The sequence below is a fragment of the Asparagus officinalis genome, chromosome 1 (genome assembly GCF_001876935.1).
Source record: "Asparagus officinalis chromosome 1, Aspof.V1, whole genome shotgun sequence".
NCBI classification, from domain to species: Eukaryota; Viridiplantae; Streptophyta; class Magnoliopsida; order Asparagales; family Asparagaceae; genus Asparagus; species Asparagus officinalis.
The window spans coordinates 121,060,140-121,072,755 of record NC_033794.1 but is presented as its reverse complement, the minus strand read 5'-3'; the positions used below and the strand labels follow the sequence as shown (position 1 = coordinate 121,072,755).

Sequence of the window (12,616 nt, the reverse complement as noted above, 5' to 3'; positions counted from 1 at the left end):
GGAGAGTCAGTCGACAATTTTGTCAAGCGCTTCCGTAACATGGCAATGAATTGCAGAGATCCTATCACGAAGGAGTTCATCCTGCAAACATGCCACAATAACCTTTCCATCGACGTCCTGGAAACTCTGGGGGTCGTGCCATCCACAACTTGGAAGGAGTTAAAATCTCGGGGTGAACAAGCTGAGCACTTTCTTAAAAGAAAGAAAGCTGAGAGAGCCCAACCAATGACATCTGCAATCATTGAGAATGCAACTCTCAATCCGAGCCGAGGTTTCAAAAGGAGTATTCTTTCGAAGATGATGAAGCTCCAGCCATATTGGAATACCTCCTCGCTAATGACAAAATCGAGCTACCACCTATTAAAGATCAGGATGGAGCTAAGAGGATTACGGATCCAAACTACTGTGCGTACCACAGAAGGGTTCTTCATCCCACCGAGATTTGCTTTGGACTTAAAAACAGGATCCAAGCCCTAATTGACTCCGGCGTCATAACGACGAAAGAAGTCGAGTAAAGACGACCATACAACCCAACTGAGTACAATGTTAGACCCAGTTCCGCAAAGGAAGCTGGGGGTGGATGATTTATATAACGGGAAGTTCCTGGAGAATCTTATATTCTTAAGGATAACCCGAACATGCGACTGAGGATAACGTACTCCTCGTTACACCTAGTTTTGCAAAGAAAGCTGGGGGTGGATAATTCATGTAACGGGAAGTTCCCGGAAGAATGTTAAATGTAATATTCTTAGGGATAACCCCGATCATTATGAACAAAGTGATAAACATTAAACTCTTACTATAACTTCTGAATACTCTTTTGCTGAGATGAGATTCGACGCTTCCGGAGTTGTCTTTATCTGGAGGAGGATCTTCAAATATCGTCTCATCCTCTTCATTACGCCGACTGGATTCTGCTCTTTGGCTTGATTCCGGTTGGTGTTGCTGAACCTGCAAATCCCGCATCTGCTGCATGGTCAACTCTATTTCGGTTTTGAATTCAGCTCTAATTTCTTCGCGTTGTTTAGCCAACGCTTCCTGCAGCATGTGAGCCAATTGATCTGGCGTAATTGCAAATGATTCTCTGGCTTGTCCAACACTGGATGTGGTGTCGTCAGAAGCGACAGCAGAACAAGTGTCTGATAATTCTTCGTCCGAAGATAACCCCTCGTGCATTCTCTTGTAATCTCGTCGTAGGTTGGCTCTTCTTTGTAATCGCGCCATCCTTTGAGAAAGACCCTGCTCAACTCTCCCTCCCGGAGAGAAATCAGGGTCGGGGTTAACTAACTGTTTCTTTCCTTTGTTGGTCATGTTGATAGTGACCTCAGGGAATTCATCTCGTTGGATTACAGATTTTTTCTTGTTGAAACGTCTCATTTTGGGTTTTGACGCTTCATTGGACAATCTTTGAAATACGGAGACTCTTGTTGAATTATTCTTAGAGCATCCGCATTCTGTCAACACTGCTTTAATGAGTCTCTCGCAAGCGCAATGAGACTCATTTTCTCTGACAACTCTCTTTCTTGAGTTATCTTTCTGATAGTACAGCTCATCATTATTGTGATTCGAGCAACCTATCTTTCGCTTTTGAACTTTGTTAACATGCACAGGACGACTGGTCGTCGCCTCTGAGCGATCCAAAGTTGAATGTTTAAATCCACCCCCTTGCGGGTGTGGAGTTTTCAGAGGTCCTAAACGAGAGTGAACTGGTATTCTCTCGTTTTGGACTTGTGCAGTTCTGACAGGAGGGTGTTTACGACCCCCTGCATATGAAACCATTAATGGTTTATTTGCCGGACATGGTTGTTCCTTGACTGGGGCTTTGCCTCGATCATCAACTGAAGGACCAAGGCGATCTGCCATTGTTATCTTGAACTTGGACAAATCTGGGCTAACCCAGGGTTCTACTGGTGTTGCAGTAGACGGGCCCGGAACAGATGCTTGTGGCGTCTTTGGCATCCAGACTTTACGATTCTTCGGTGACTTTTCAGACACCGTTTCTTTCTTGGTTCCTTGCGCTTGTTGACGAAGAGCGCGAGTTTGGGCAGCCTTCGCCTTACGCCTTTGTATCCGTTCCTTGAGGGTTGAACGGGCCCTTTTGACGAGAGTCCACTCCTCCGTCGTAAGTTTTGCAGAAATACAATTATTTTGCCGTTGGGGCAATTGAACCGCTTTCTGTTTCCTCGACTCTAGGTCCGCATAGTAATGGACCCCGTCGGTTTGTTGCATGGCCTTAGCCAGTTGTCGAGCACGGCGCTGACGCTGTCTCTGACGAGCCCTCTTCGTCAGCACCGGCGAGCTATTCATCATCGACTCCTTAAGGGATGTGGAGTCGTTTGGAGCAGGTATGTTGCAGATGGGTTCCTTAGCAGCAATTGAGTAGGAACCTTCACCTGCGGCCTCTTTGGGCATTGCAGACTTGAACGTTTTCTTGGAAGACGAAATCTTCCTATATTTACGAGAGGAGGAAGATTTCGCGGATGAGGACGATAAATACTCCTCAAACTTCGCCTGATCGAATTCGTATTCGATCTCTTCATTGATGATGATCTTGATCGGTTGCGACACCGCGGCCTCGGCAGCGAGGCCGCTGGCTCCCACTGTGGTCGCCAGCTTGTTTGGTTCAAAAGTCGCTGCTGTGGAATTCATTATAACTTTGTTCGATTACAACAAATTCGAAAGAATAATCTTTTTATAAGACTTTTTCTACACAACAAAACAAAAATTACAACTCTTGAGAAACAAACACGAAAATCGTCTATCAATTCTCGTTTTCGTGGGACTTTGCCTGTGCCGGGAACGCTTTGGTTCGTGGACCGCCGATTCACAGATCGTGAAGAGGGGGCTTATGATTCTAACTTCGTTATCGAAGTAGAAATTGAAACGATATCTTATCGAAGTAAGATAGTCGTTCTTCTTAAAATCAAGTCGAAGCTTAATTTCAAGGCGTTGCAAGAAAAGAACTCAAATCTCTGCTCTCTCTGCTCTGGAATGCTCTAACAAATGCTCGATCCTCGTCAGAAGTGACCCTAGGGGGGTATTTATAGCCTCAAGGGTCAGTAACTGCAAAAACTTAACAATCGAAGAAGTCAGTACGGCGAGACAGTAAATTTGCTGTCTCGCTCAGCGAGACAGTAAATGCCGTCTCGAAAAAAATGGCAGTTTCTCGCTGTAACTGTTCTTCCACGTTTCAAACTCCGTTATTTTGGCAGTTATCCACGTGATTTTCGCCCATGATGTTTCCCACGTCCCTTGGCAGTTAATGGACACGTGTAGGGCAGTTACAAATGTAGTTTTGACTATTTCAATACTGTCTCGCTGGCGAGACAGCAAAGACTGTCTCGCTGGCGAGACAGCAAAGACTGTCTCGCTGGCGAGACAGTTCATACTTGTTTTGATTTTTTCAAAACAGTATGAAATCCTTTCTTGTGAATTTTTGAGTGATCTTCTCTATGCTTGGGATATCTATTAGTATTTTTTGACGCCTACAGCCCTCGCGACTCAAATGACGACTGAAGAGCAATATCAGAAGCGCCTTGAAGAACTTGAAAGGCTAGATGAGAAGCGTTTAGAAGCACAACAGCATATCGAATTCTACCAAGCCAGAATCTCTCGAGCTTTCGACAAAAAGGTTCGACAACGGAGTTTCAAAGAAGGGGATTTAGTTTTAGCTGAGAGGCGACCTATGATCCTTAACTCCAAGAAGAAAGGCAAATTTGAACCCAAATGGGAGAGGCGACCTATGATCCTTAACTCCAAGAAGAAAGGCAAATTTGAACCCAAATGGGAGGGACCATTCGTACTAGAGACAGTCTACTCGAGTGGCGCATATCGCCTAGTCACCAAGGACGGTGACCGGCTTATGATGCCGATAAACGGCAAGTTCCTAAAAAAAATATTATCCTTAGTATCTTCAGGATAAATAATGTATCGGGAAGTTCCCGAAAGAATACCACATGTGGTATTCTTAGGGATAACACAGTCACTGTAGAAGTGATGAATAAGAAATCCACGTTCGAACTCTGAATGTCGGAATGTTTCTTCTTATTATTGTCAAATTCTCTAACTCTCATGAGTTATTTTTGTGAGACGAGATTCAATCCTTTGACAGGTTAATCTTTCCTCACCAAACCATCCGCTGATCAAATTAATCGACGGTGGATTCACCAAAATTTCTATCCGCCAGTCATTGGCAATTCTCAGACTCAACATGTTAGGTCCTAATCACCTAGCATTAAAGTCCTCCTTTGAGTGATAATACGAGTTGGCATTTTCATTGCTACCTGTATACCACTCTCTTTGCTTTCAGGTCAAACCTATAAAAGTTAGGGCCAAAGCCAAATTCCTCTCTCGATTCCTTCCATGAACGAGAGGTCCACTTTCAACTCGAACAATCAAACCTATGAAAGTTAGGATTGTTCCCAATCTCACTTAGTCAAGTCTACAAATAGTTAGGACTAAGACCGAGTTATTCCTTTTTGATGAACGAAAATCTACTTTTGTTCCTTTTTCCACCAAACCTATAAAAGTTAGGGTCGAAATATGGCTTTCTCCTCAATAAATAAGGGATTCTTTTTGGATCAAATGGCCAATCCTATAAAAGTTAGGATCGTTTGAATCTTTCTGATTCTCGGAGTGGAGATCCCACTCTTAGTTTCATCTCTTCGGATTCTGGGGGTGGAGATCCCACCTTGAGTTTCCTTTCCAAACTGTAGATAGAATATAAAGTTCTTCCTCTTCAGTACTGGGAGATAGAATATAAAATTCTTCTTCTTCCATTTTCCAGTCCGTCTTTACACTGAGAAAAGACACAATCCCTAACTTCCAATCCGTGCACTTTGTGCACGAGGAATTTTATCTCAACTCCTAAATAGAGATAAGCCTACGCCTAACACGCGTTGCCGGTTTAGTCTTTCACCGATTGAAAAAGACACCAGAGTTTAAGTCTGGGGAATTTTATCCTGAAACCTAAGAAAGGATAAGTCATCGCCTAACACGCGTTGCTGGGTACCTTTTCCCATAAGAAATGGTGAAGTCTATGTATTCAAAATCATAGCACAAAGTCTAAGAGAAGTAATTCTTTTAGCGCAATGTTATATGTGAGACGGGTTTTAAAATTCACATGCTAGCCCGATTCAAACGGTAATTGGTAAAGGCACACCAAACCCGTTGAAGGCTGGAGGTTTACCAAAAATCCTAAAGTCTATGTCTAACACATATTGCCGGTTTAGTCTTTCACCGATTAAAAAAGACACCAGAGTTTAAGTCTGGGGAATTTTATCCTGAAACCTAAGAAAGGATAAGTCATCGCCTAACACGCGTTGCTGGGTACCTTTTCCCATAAGAAATGGTGAAGTCTATGTATTCAAAATCATAGCACAAAGTCTAAGAGAAGTAATTCTTTTAGCGTAACGTTATGTGTGAGACGGGTTTTAAAATTCACATGCTAGCCCGATTCAAACGGTAATTGGTAAAGGCACACCAAACCCGTTGAAGGCTGGAGGTTTGCCAAAAATCCTAAAGTCTATGTCTAACACACATTGCCGGTTTAGTCTTTCACCGATTGAAAAAAACACCAGAGTTTAAGTCTGGGGAATTTTATCCTGAAACCTAAGAAAGGATAAGTCATCGCCTAACACGCGTTGCTGGGTACTTTTTCCCATAAGAAATGGTGAAGTCTATGTATTCAAAATCATAGCATCAAGTCTAAGTGAATTAACACTCTTAGCGCAACGTTACATGTGAGACGGGTTTAAAATTTACATGCTAGCCCGATTCAAACGGTAATCGGTAAAGGCATATCAAATCCGTTGAAGGCTGAGGGTTTGCCAAAAATCCTGTAAGCATTATGTCAATTAAGTTCACAATCGAAAAAAAAAGAAATATCATAATGAAATCAAATACTGTGTCTCTATCAATAGATCAAGTCAGAGCATAAAAAAAAAGGACTCATCAGCCCGAAGGCAGTCGGCGACTAAGAACACAAGATTCTAACTTAGAAAGCCTATCCGTATAACTCTGCTCAAGTTCTGCTTGCAGGTCAGCTCGGATAGATTCTTCAGAATTGCTCAAGATCTTCGCAGCTTTATTTTTCAGCTTCATCAATCTTTCCTGCGTAGGTCCTAATCTCTCAAGCATCTGTTCGCGAGACTTCTCTAGTCCGGCCAACTCTTCTGCTATGATAACAACAGACTCCTCGGCGTGCTTCAAGGCCTTCCTCAACTTGTCTACTTCCTCATGGTGAGAGTCTAAAGAACTGAGTAACTCGGCTCTATCAGTATCCTTTCTTGCAATACCAGCCATCAGCTGTGTAACAGAATGCTCATATGACTGAAGCTTACTGCCAATGGAAGATCTCAAATCACGCCATTGTGACAACCTATGCTCCAACTGAGAGGACACAAAGGAAGAAGCTCCGCTAGCCTTTAGCTCCTCCAACTCTCGGAACTCAGACTCCAAGACAATAAAATCGGCAGTAAGAGAGTCAGCTAACTCCAAATATCCGTCATCTCGGATCATCGTCATATAGCGAGAAAGAGAACGTCTGAACTGATCAAAGCCGTATCCCTGACGAAGAACCTTCTCGATCATGCTATTAAAGAAGACGACGAAAGAGTTGAGATCCATGCGGAATACCTCTCTGCTGGGATCGGAATCAGACAAAATGGCAAGGATATGATCATACGGAGAAGGCCGAGATCCTACAAGCAATCATAGTGAAGAATAAGAGATTCTCAAATCCTAATAAAATTTAATTTAAAACGAATTGCAAGCATACCAACGCCAACGGAGGTCCCCTCGGATTGAGGTCTGACAATCGGCTCCGTTAGTCTAGTGTCAGCGGGCTCCGAGATAACAACAGAGGTGGTCATTGAGGGTATGTCAACCCCTGTAGGCAAATCAGTAGTACCTCCTGGCTGTGGCGGGGAGATACCGTTGTTATGCAAGCTATCGGTCCCAGAAACTGTAGTTGCATCAGTCATAACGGCTGGTCCTATAGTTACACTTCTTTATTAGCCAATTGGAAATTTAGACAAATAAGGAGAATCAGGATGATAGGATCGTCTGCATACCTGCAAGTCCATCATCCTCAGGCACACGGGAAACGCCAGGAGCCATAAGAGTATCAGTCCTGGTGGCTGGTCCTATGATTACACTCCTCCGTTAATAAAAAAAAAATCATCTAACAAATGAAAAGGAGCACGACGTCCTAGATTATATACGTACCTCCGGGTCCATCACCCCGAGGTAAACTAGAGATGCCGGGAATCATGACTGAACCAGTCCCAATGACTGGTACTGTAATGATAATTCTTCGTTAGTCAGACAAAAGATCAGGTAAAATGAAGGGAATTAGATATATACCTGTAGATGAATCATTCTCAAAGGATGGTCCTGCGGCTCCTCTGGTGGCCTGCTCAGCTAGCATGTCGACTAATAGTCCAATATCGGATCCTGAGAAACTTGGTGCGGAGACATATCCCTGTTCCTCAAGACCTGTATCATGAAAGGCCTCATCCTCAACTGGCCTCTCTAATACGACATCTGCAGAATAATTTAAGTGTTGGATATATACAAGAAAATGGGGAAAGAAGGAAAAGCTCAGAGATACCTGCAGTAGGAATAGAAGATTCTTTTTCCCCGATGTCCATGCTTGGATTCTTCAAGTTACCTGAAAGAGAGCAAAGCACGAAAATAATGAATCTTGAATTCCCTAACTCTTCCAAATGCTACTCGAGTAGGGCATCATCGGATCTAGATATACCTGAGCATAGAATTGTGGGCTCAACACTACTAACCTGCTCAGTATCAATGTTCGTGTCAACATCCATGGGCTCGCCGTGAATGGCATCACACATCTGCTGCATGAAGCTATCCAGACGATCAGAATCAGGGAATACAGAATCCTGTGGAAGTTCGCCCTCTTCATAGTTTCCTGGAACATAAAAGATGATTATGCTTAATGGATCCCAGGAAGCAAGTCATCTTAAAGCAATAAAGACAATAAGGTATTACCTTCCTCTCAATCGGCGATACCTCCTAACTCCACTCCATAGGGGCGCCGACCAACATGTAGTTTATGAGTGGTCTTCTTCCGTTTCAGAGTACCAACCCTCACAGAACCAACGGGCCGTTCATGCATGAACTTGCTACGCATCTCGACCTGTGCAGGAGCTTTGCCGCTAGGCCGGGATCTCGCATAGCGAGAAGCGAGCGACTCATGCTCATCGACTGTCCTACCTGGGGTGATAAGAGTCATCTTGTTAGGATAAGTGAATAAGACCTTTCGTTCTGGTTTTTGAAAAGCCAATTGAGATCGAGAAAGAATATGACGTTGATGCCAACGAAAGAAGGCCAGGTCAGTTAATTCTGAAAAGAAAGAGTCTGACAAACCTGTGTTAGGTTCTTCCTTGTCAGTATCTGTATCCACATACTCCTCCTCAGAAGTCTCGTCCTCATCGCCAGTAGGAAGGAGCTCTTCATCATCCTCCATCCTATCTCTGCTCGAGAAGGAAGGTTTGGCAGGCCTCTTCCCCTGTTTCTTAGCAAGCTCAGCCTTACGAGTAGTCATCATAGTGACGTGAACCAAGTGTTCAGCCTGCAACTCTGAAAGGCTCCTCACACCTATAAACTCATTGGCAGAAAGGAACCACTTGAAGCTGAGGAAAGTAATAAACGACTTGCGCCTAGATGAAGGAAGAGCAAAATGGGCTCTAGTACAGCCCACCATAGTCCATAGCCATGCCCGAACGCCGTCAATAAGCCCTCCCTCAACCTTCAAACCACGTCTCGGATTCCCAACATATAGTTGGTCGTAGCCAAACTGACGAGCGAAACGGCAGGGAAGGTAAGGCTCTATGTGACAATGATTCTTCATCCGAAGAACGAGATACCCAACACGGATGTTCACCAACCAACGGAAACAACCAACATCGAGAGAAGTCCGACCCGTTCTGGGTTTCTCCTCATCAATCAGCACATCACCATAGCGACCCGAAAAGCGAGGAAAACACTTGAAGAACTCCCAGCTCTTACGAACCTGAAGCTCTCGTTGTACATCACTGAATGTTTTCCCGAGCCATCTGCTCTTCTCCAACAACTGCACGAAAGGAACATGGATATCAACAGTGCTGGGCGCCGACATCAAGTCAGGACGATGAAGAACAAGCCACGCCATCAAATATGCATACGGAAGCTCGACCTTCACACAAATAAGCTCGGCTGACGGTTCAGAGCCCACCTGAGCAAAACCATCAACCAGATACCTAAGCCCATAATGGATGTCAGCAACCATTGCTGGGAGTAAGGAAAGCTCCCTCCCATAAGCTAGCTGAACTGCGGGGAAGAGCACCTCGAGGGGTAAGGCGTCTGAAAGCTGATATGGAACAACACATTTCTTCAACCAGAGGGCAAGATAACCTGCTAACAGGGTTCTGGGCTCAATGGACTTCTGCGCATGACAAAGGAATGTCCGAAACTTGGTTCCTGCAGGAAAAGCTCCCTCAGCACTGCAATAGTGTAGGAGGAAGCCTCAGCCTTCTCCATCAACTCATTAATGGCAGAAGGTGTCAGAACGTCTAATTCACATATGGTCTCGCCAGAATTACCCTCCAAGTGCTGGAACAAATAAACAGCGAACTGCTTCAAGCTGATCTGCTTCTTCCTCTTCGCTTGAGTGGTAACCTTAATCAGAGAGGTGTGATAATGGCAGGTAAGATCCCAAAGAGTATTGTACATATCAGGGGTATCATTCTTCAGCCACTCCAATTGCTGATTCGAGGGAAAGTACTCCTGGTATGGACAATCCCCCATTGGAAGGCCAGAAACTTGGTGCATCTCATGCAAGGTCAACCCTAACTCTCCGCCGCTAGTCAAGAATGTATTACTATCAGGGATGTATGTCTCTAACAATGCTAAGAAGTGGCAACAGCTGACCGGGAGTCCGTACATAGTGGCTCGTATAGGTGCGTACAACCCACTGCTCTTCAGATCATTCTCCCAACGTCCCAACACATAACTGGTCATACGCGTCCACCATCCTTTGGGTTGCGAGAAAGCCCAACCAAAACATCTGAAATCTGGTGGAGGTAACCTCCTCCCAAGCTTAGCCAAATGATTCTTCAAGACCCATAATCCCTGGTCGAAGCCCGCGAATATAATGATACCTAACGGAACCAGGAGTCTTATGTTGGGAGGTGTATCCACAATGAACTCGATCAGCATCTTTGGTAAGATGCCAGGACATCTGTCGCTCTACGGCCTGTCCCTTTAAATGAGTGAAAGAATGCTGACGAGGAATGGAAGGAATATACAGGAGGGCTCCTTCATCATTATTCAGCTAATGTTCATCAGTAAGAATCAACTTAGCCGGATCCTCAATGTGATCTCCGAACAGAAAACTGGGCTTCTTTAAAACCTGAGTAGAAGTAGAGTCTGCAGTAAAAGGAGCATCCGTGATCAGCTGGCGTAAGCAATGACGTCCCCCATCTCGTATCAAACTGCAAGACTCATCGGAACGATCTCTATCAAACGGAGGAAGCGGACCAATAGCCTGCCTGACGAAAACCGAAGAGAAAACCTCCCCATTACAACCGGTAGTAGCATGAGGAGAGAGACTGCCCGTGGGGAACTCGACTGCAACAAAACAAGGATAGAGTCAGAAAATTATCCATGAATTAAATCTATCTCATAAAAGAGCGAGATAAGATCATCCACGGGGTAATTGGAGAGACGATTTTGAGTGTCTTACACTGGAAGAACGGTATGCATCATCACGTAAATAACGTGGTAACATACACCGACCTACAAAGTGTAAGATGACACAAAATCGCCCCAATATACCGGAAGACTTGAATTGGCTAAGCAAAACAAGTCCGAAACCTTGACCCCCGTGATGGAGGGTGTCGGCCCTTCCCGAATGACCCGCGAAGGGGCCAGACGAGGGTGTGACAGCACTGCGAATTTCCCGAAACCTCGACCCCCGCGAAGGAGGGTGTCGGTCCTTCCCGAATGACCCGCGAAGGGGCCAAACGAGGGTATACTGGAACCACGAATATCCTGAAACCTCGATCCCCGTGAAGGAGGATGTCGGTTCTTCCTGAATGACCCGCGAAGGGATCAATCAGGGATATACAAAGTATAAATGCTCACCCCCGAAAAAGGATGCCGCTGGAGAGGATGCCGTGGGAACCTCTCCCTCGCTATGCTGCGAAAGGGAGCGACTCCTATGAAGTCGAGGTCGACGCGGAGACATCGAGAATCTGCAATGAAAATCAGCAGGTCAGGTACAATCTAAAATATGAATACACGAAATTTAAAAGGAAAATTAAGAACTTGAACTAAAGTCCTATAAAATAAGTAGGATTTTATAGTTGAAGTCTAATTAAACCTACAAATTTTGTGCATACAAAACAGTGATTGTCATTTTGCAGCGTAAGCCCTCATAATAAATTTTGGTGAAATACCCAAAATACCCCTCGTGTCCAAGGCTAAATTCGGGTCAAGGACACGCTCGAATTGGATCATGGTCATCATGTTTGTTCATCTAACACCCCCAATATCCTACAATTTTGGTTAATTTTACAAATAAACCCTTTTGTAAAATTTAGCTAATTTTGCAAATAAACCCCTCCACAAATTTCGGTTTAGTTTTCGCATACCTTTCTCAAAACTTTAGTCATGGGTTTGTGGTCTAAACTTTTAGAATTTCAGCCCTAAAATTTCAGCCCTAAAATTTCAGTCCTTTTGCAAATATACCCTTCTACAAGTTTTGAATTGCTTTTTGCAAATAAACCCCTCAAACAATGTCGATTCTTTTGCATAAAAGCACCTTTCAAATTCGGCCAAATGGGGGTAAAATTTCAGTCCTATATGTCAACCCACTTTGCATAAAAACCCACAAATTTCAGTCCACTTTTGCACAAAAGCCCCTTAATTTCGGCCATATTACATTTTTTGCATAAGACCCCCCAAAAGCTTTGTGCATACACAACCCATCATCAAAGAGCCTATCTTCTAACTCATGAGAACAAAAAGCTATGATCTTTGCATACAAATTCGTGGCATACCCTCATTACAAGCATAAAGTTTCAATCTTTATCAAAAAATGAAAGAGTTTTTGGAGGAGAAGCTTACCCAAATCAAGAGGCCTCCCTTGAGCTTGAGGATGAAAAAAAAAAACCCTAGCTTTGAGGAGAAAAGAATTTCAGCCAAGGAGGGAGCACCAAAATCCGAATTTTTTGTATGGAGTTTAAGGGGTTTTAAAGAGAAGAATTTTAATGGGTTTGGAGTTCTTAGAGGGAAACAATGGTGGATGGATAAGAGGTGGAAGAAGAGAGAGAGTTTGAGTGGCCGAGACACCCAAGGGTGTCTCGGCCAAGGTTGAGACACCCTCGGGTGTCTCAACCCAGTTCGAGCCCCCCGAATCCTTTTTGAAGTCCGATTTCGCCCGTTTTCGTCGTTTGTTTGGATGTTTCAACAAAATCAACACTAATCAACATACGACGGTTCGAAACCCTAGGGTCAACGCCGGTCAACGCGTAACCCTAGGTCAACGCTAGTCAACGCGTTGCGATCAAAAATCAACGTACGACGGTTCGAAACCCTAGGGTCAACG

At 44.2% G+C, this 12,616-nt stretch overlaps 2 protein-coding genes across 2 annotated transcripts; both read right to left on the bottom strand.

Moving 5' to 3' along the window:
* LOC109844279 lies at positions 5,927 to 8,715 on the bottom strand. The gene is made up of 9 exons (XM_020413256.1): positions 8,395 to 8,715; positions 8,017 to 8,241; positions 7,800 to 7,936; positions 7,613 to 7,672; positions 7,366 to 7,545; positions 7,228 to 7,299; positions 7,074 to 7,145; positions 6,779 to 6,994; positions 5,927 to 6,701 (listed from the first exon to the last, which is right to left on the bottom strand). The coding sequence occupies exons 4-9, from the start codon at positions 7,650 to 7,652 to the stop codon at positions 5,953 to 5,955; spliced, it is 1,329 nt and encodes a 442-aa protein (XP_020268845.1). The 5' UTR covers positions 7,653 to 7,672; positions 7,800 to 7,936; positions 8,017 to 8,241; positions 8,395 to 8,715; the 3' UTR covers positions 5,927 to 5,952.
* On the bottom strand, positions 10,188 to 11,255 carry LOC109844276. Its single transcript, XM_020413246.1, has 2 exons — positions 11,152 to 11,255; positions 10,188 to 10,635 (listed from the first exon to the last, which is right to left on the bottom strand). Exons 1-2 carry the CDS (start codon positions 11,252 to 11,254, stop codon positions 10,340 to 10,342), a joined length of 399 nt encoding a protein of 132 aa, XP_020268835.1. The 5' UTR covers position 11,255; the 3' UTR covers positions 10,188 to 10,339.

Excerpts from the sequence above, each read along its gene's own strand:
- LOC109844279 (XM_020413256.1), bottom strand. The coding sequence starts at position 7,652 with ATGGACATCGGGGAAAAAGAATCTTCTATTCCTACTGCAG. Across the intron at positions 7,300-7,365 it reads TGAGAATGATTCATCTACAG|TACCAGTCATTGGGACTGGT; the intron begins GTATATATCTAA and ends TTATCATTACAG. Across the intron at positions 6,995-7,073 it reads TGAGGATGATGGACTTGCAG|GACCAGCCGTTATGACTGAT; the intron begins GTATGCAGACGA and ends GTGTAACTATAG.
- LOC109844276 (XM_020413246.1), bottom strand. The coding sequence starts at position 11,254 with ATGTCTCCGCGTCGACCTCGACTTCATAGGAGTCGCTCCCTTTCGCAG. Across the intron at positions 10,636-11,151 it reads AGCGGCATCCTTTTTCGGGG|TCGAGTTCCCCACGGGCAGT; the intron begins GTGAGCATTTAT and ends GTTTTGTTGCAG.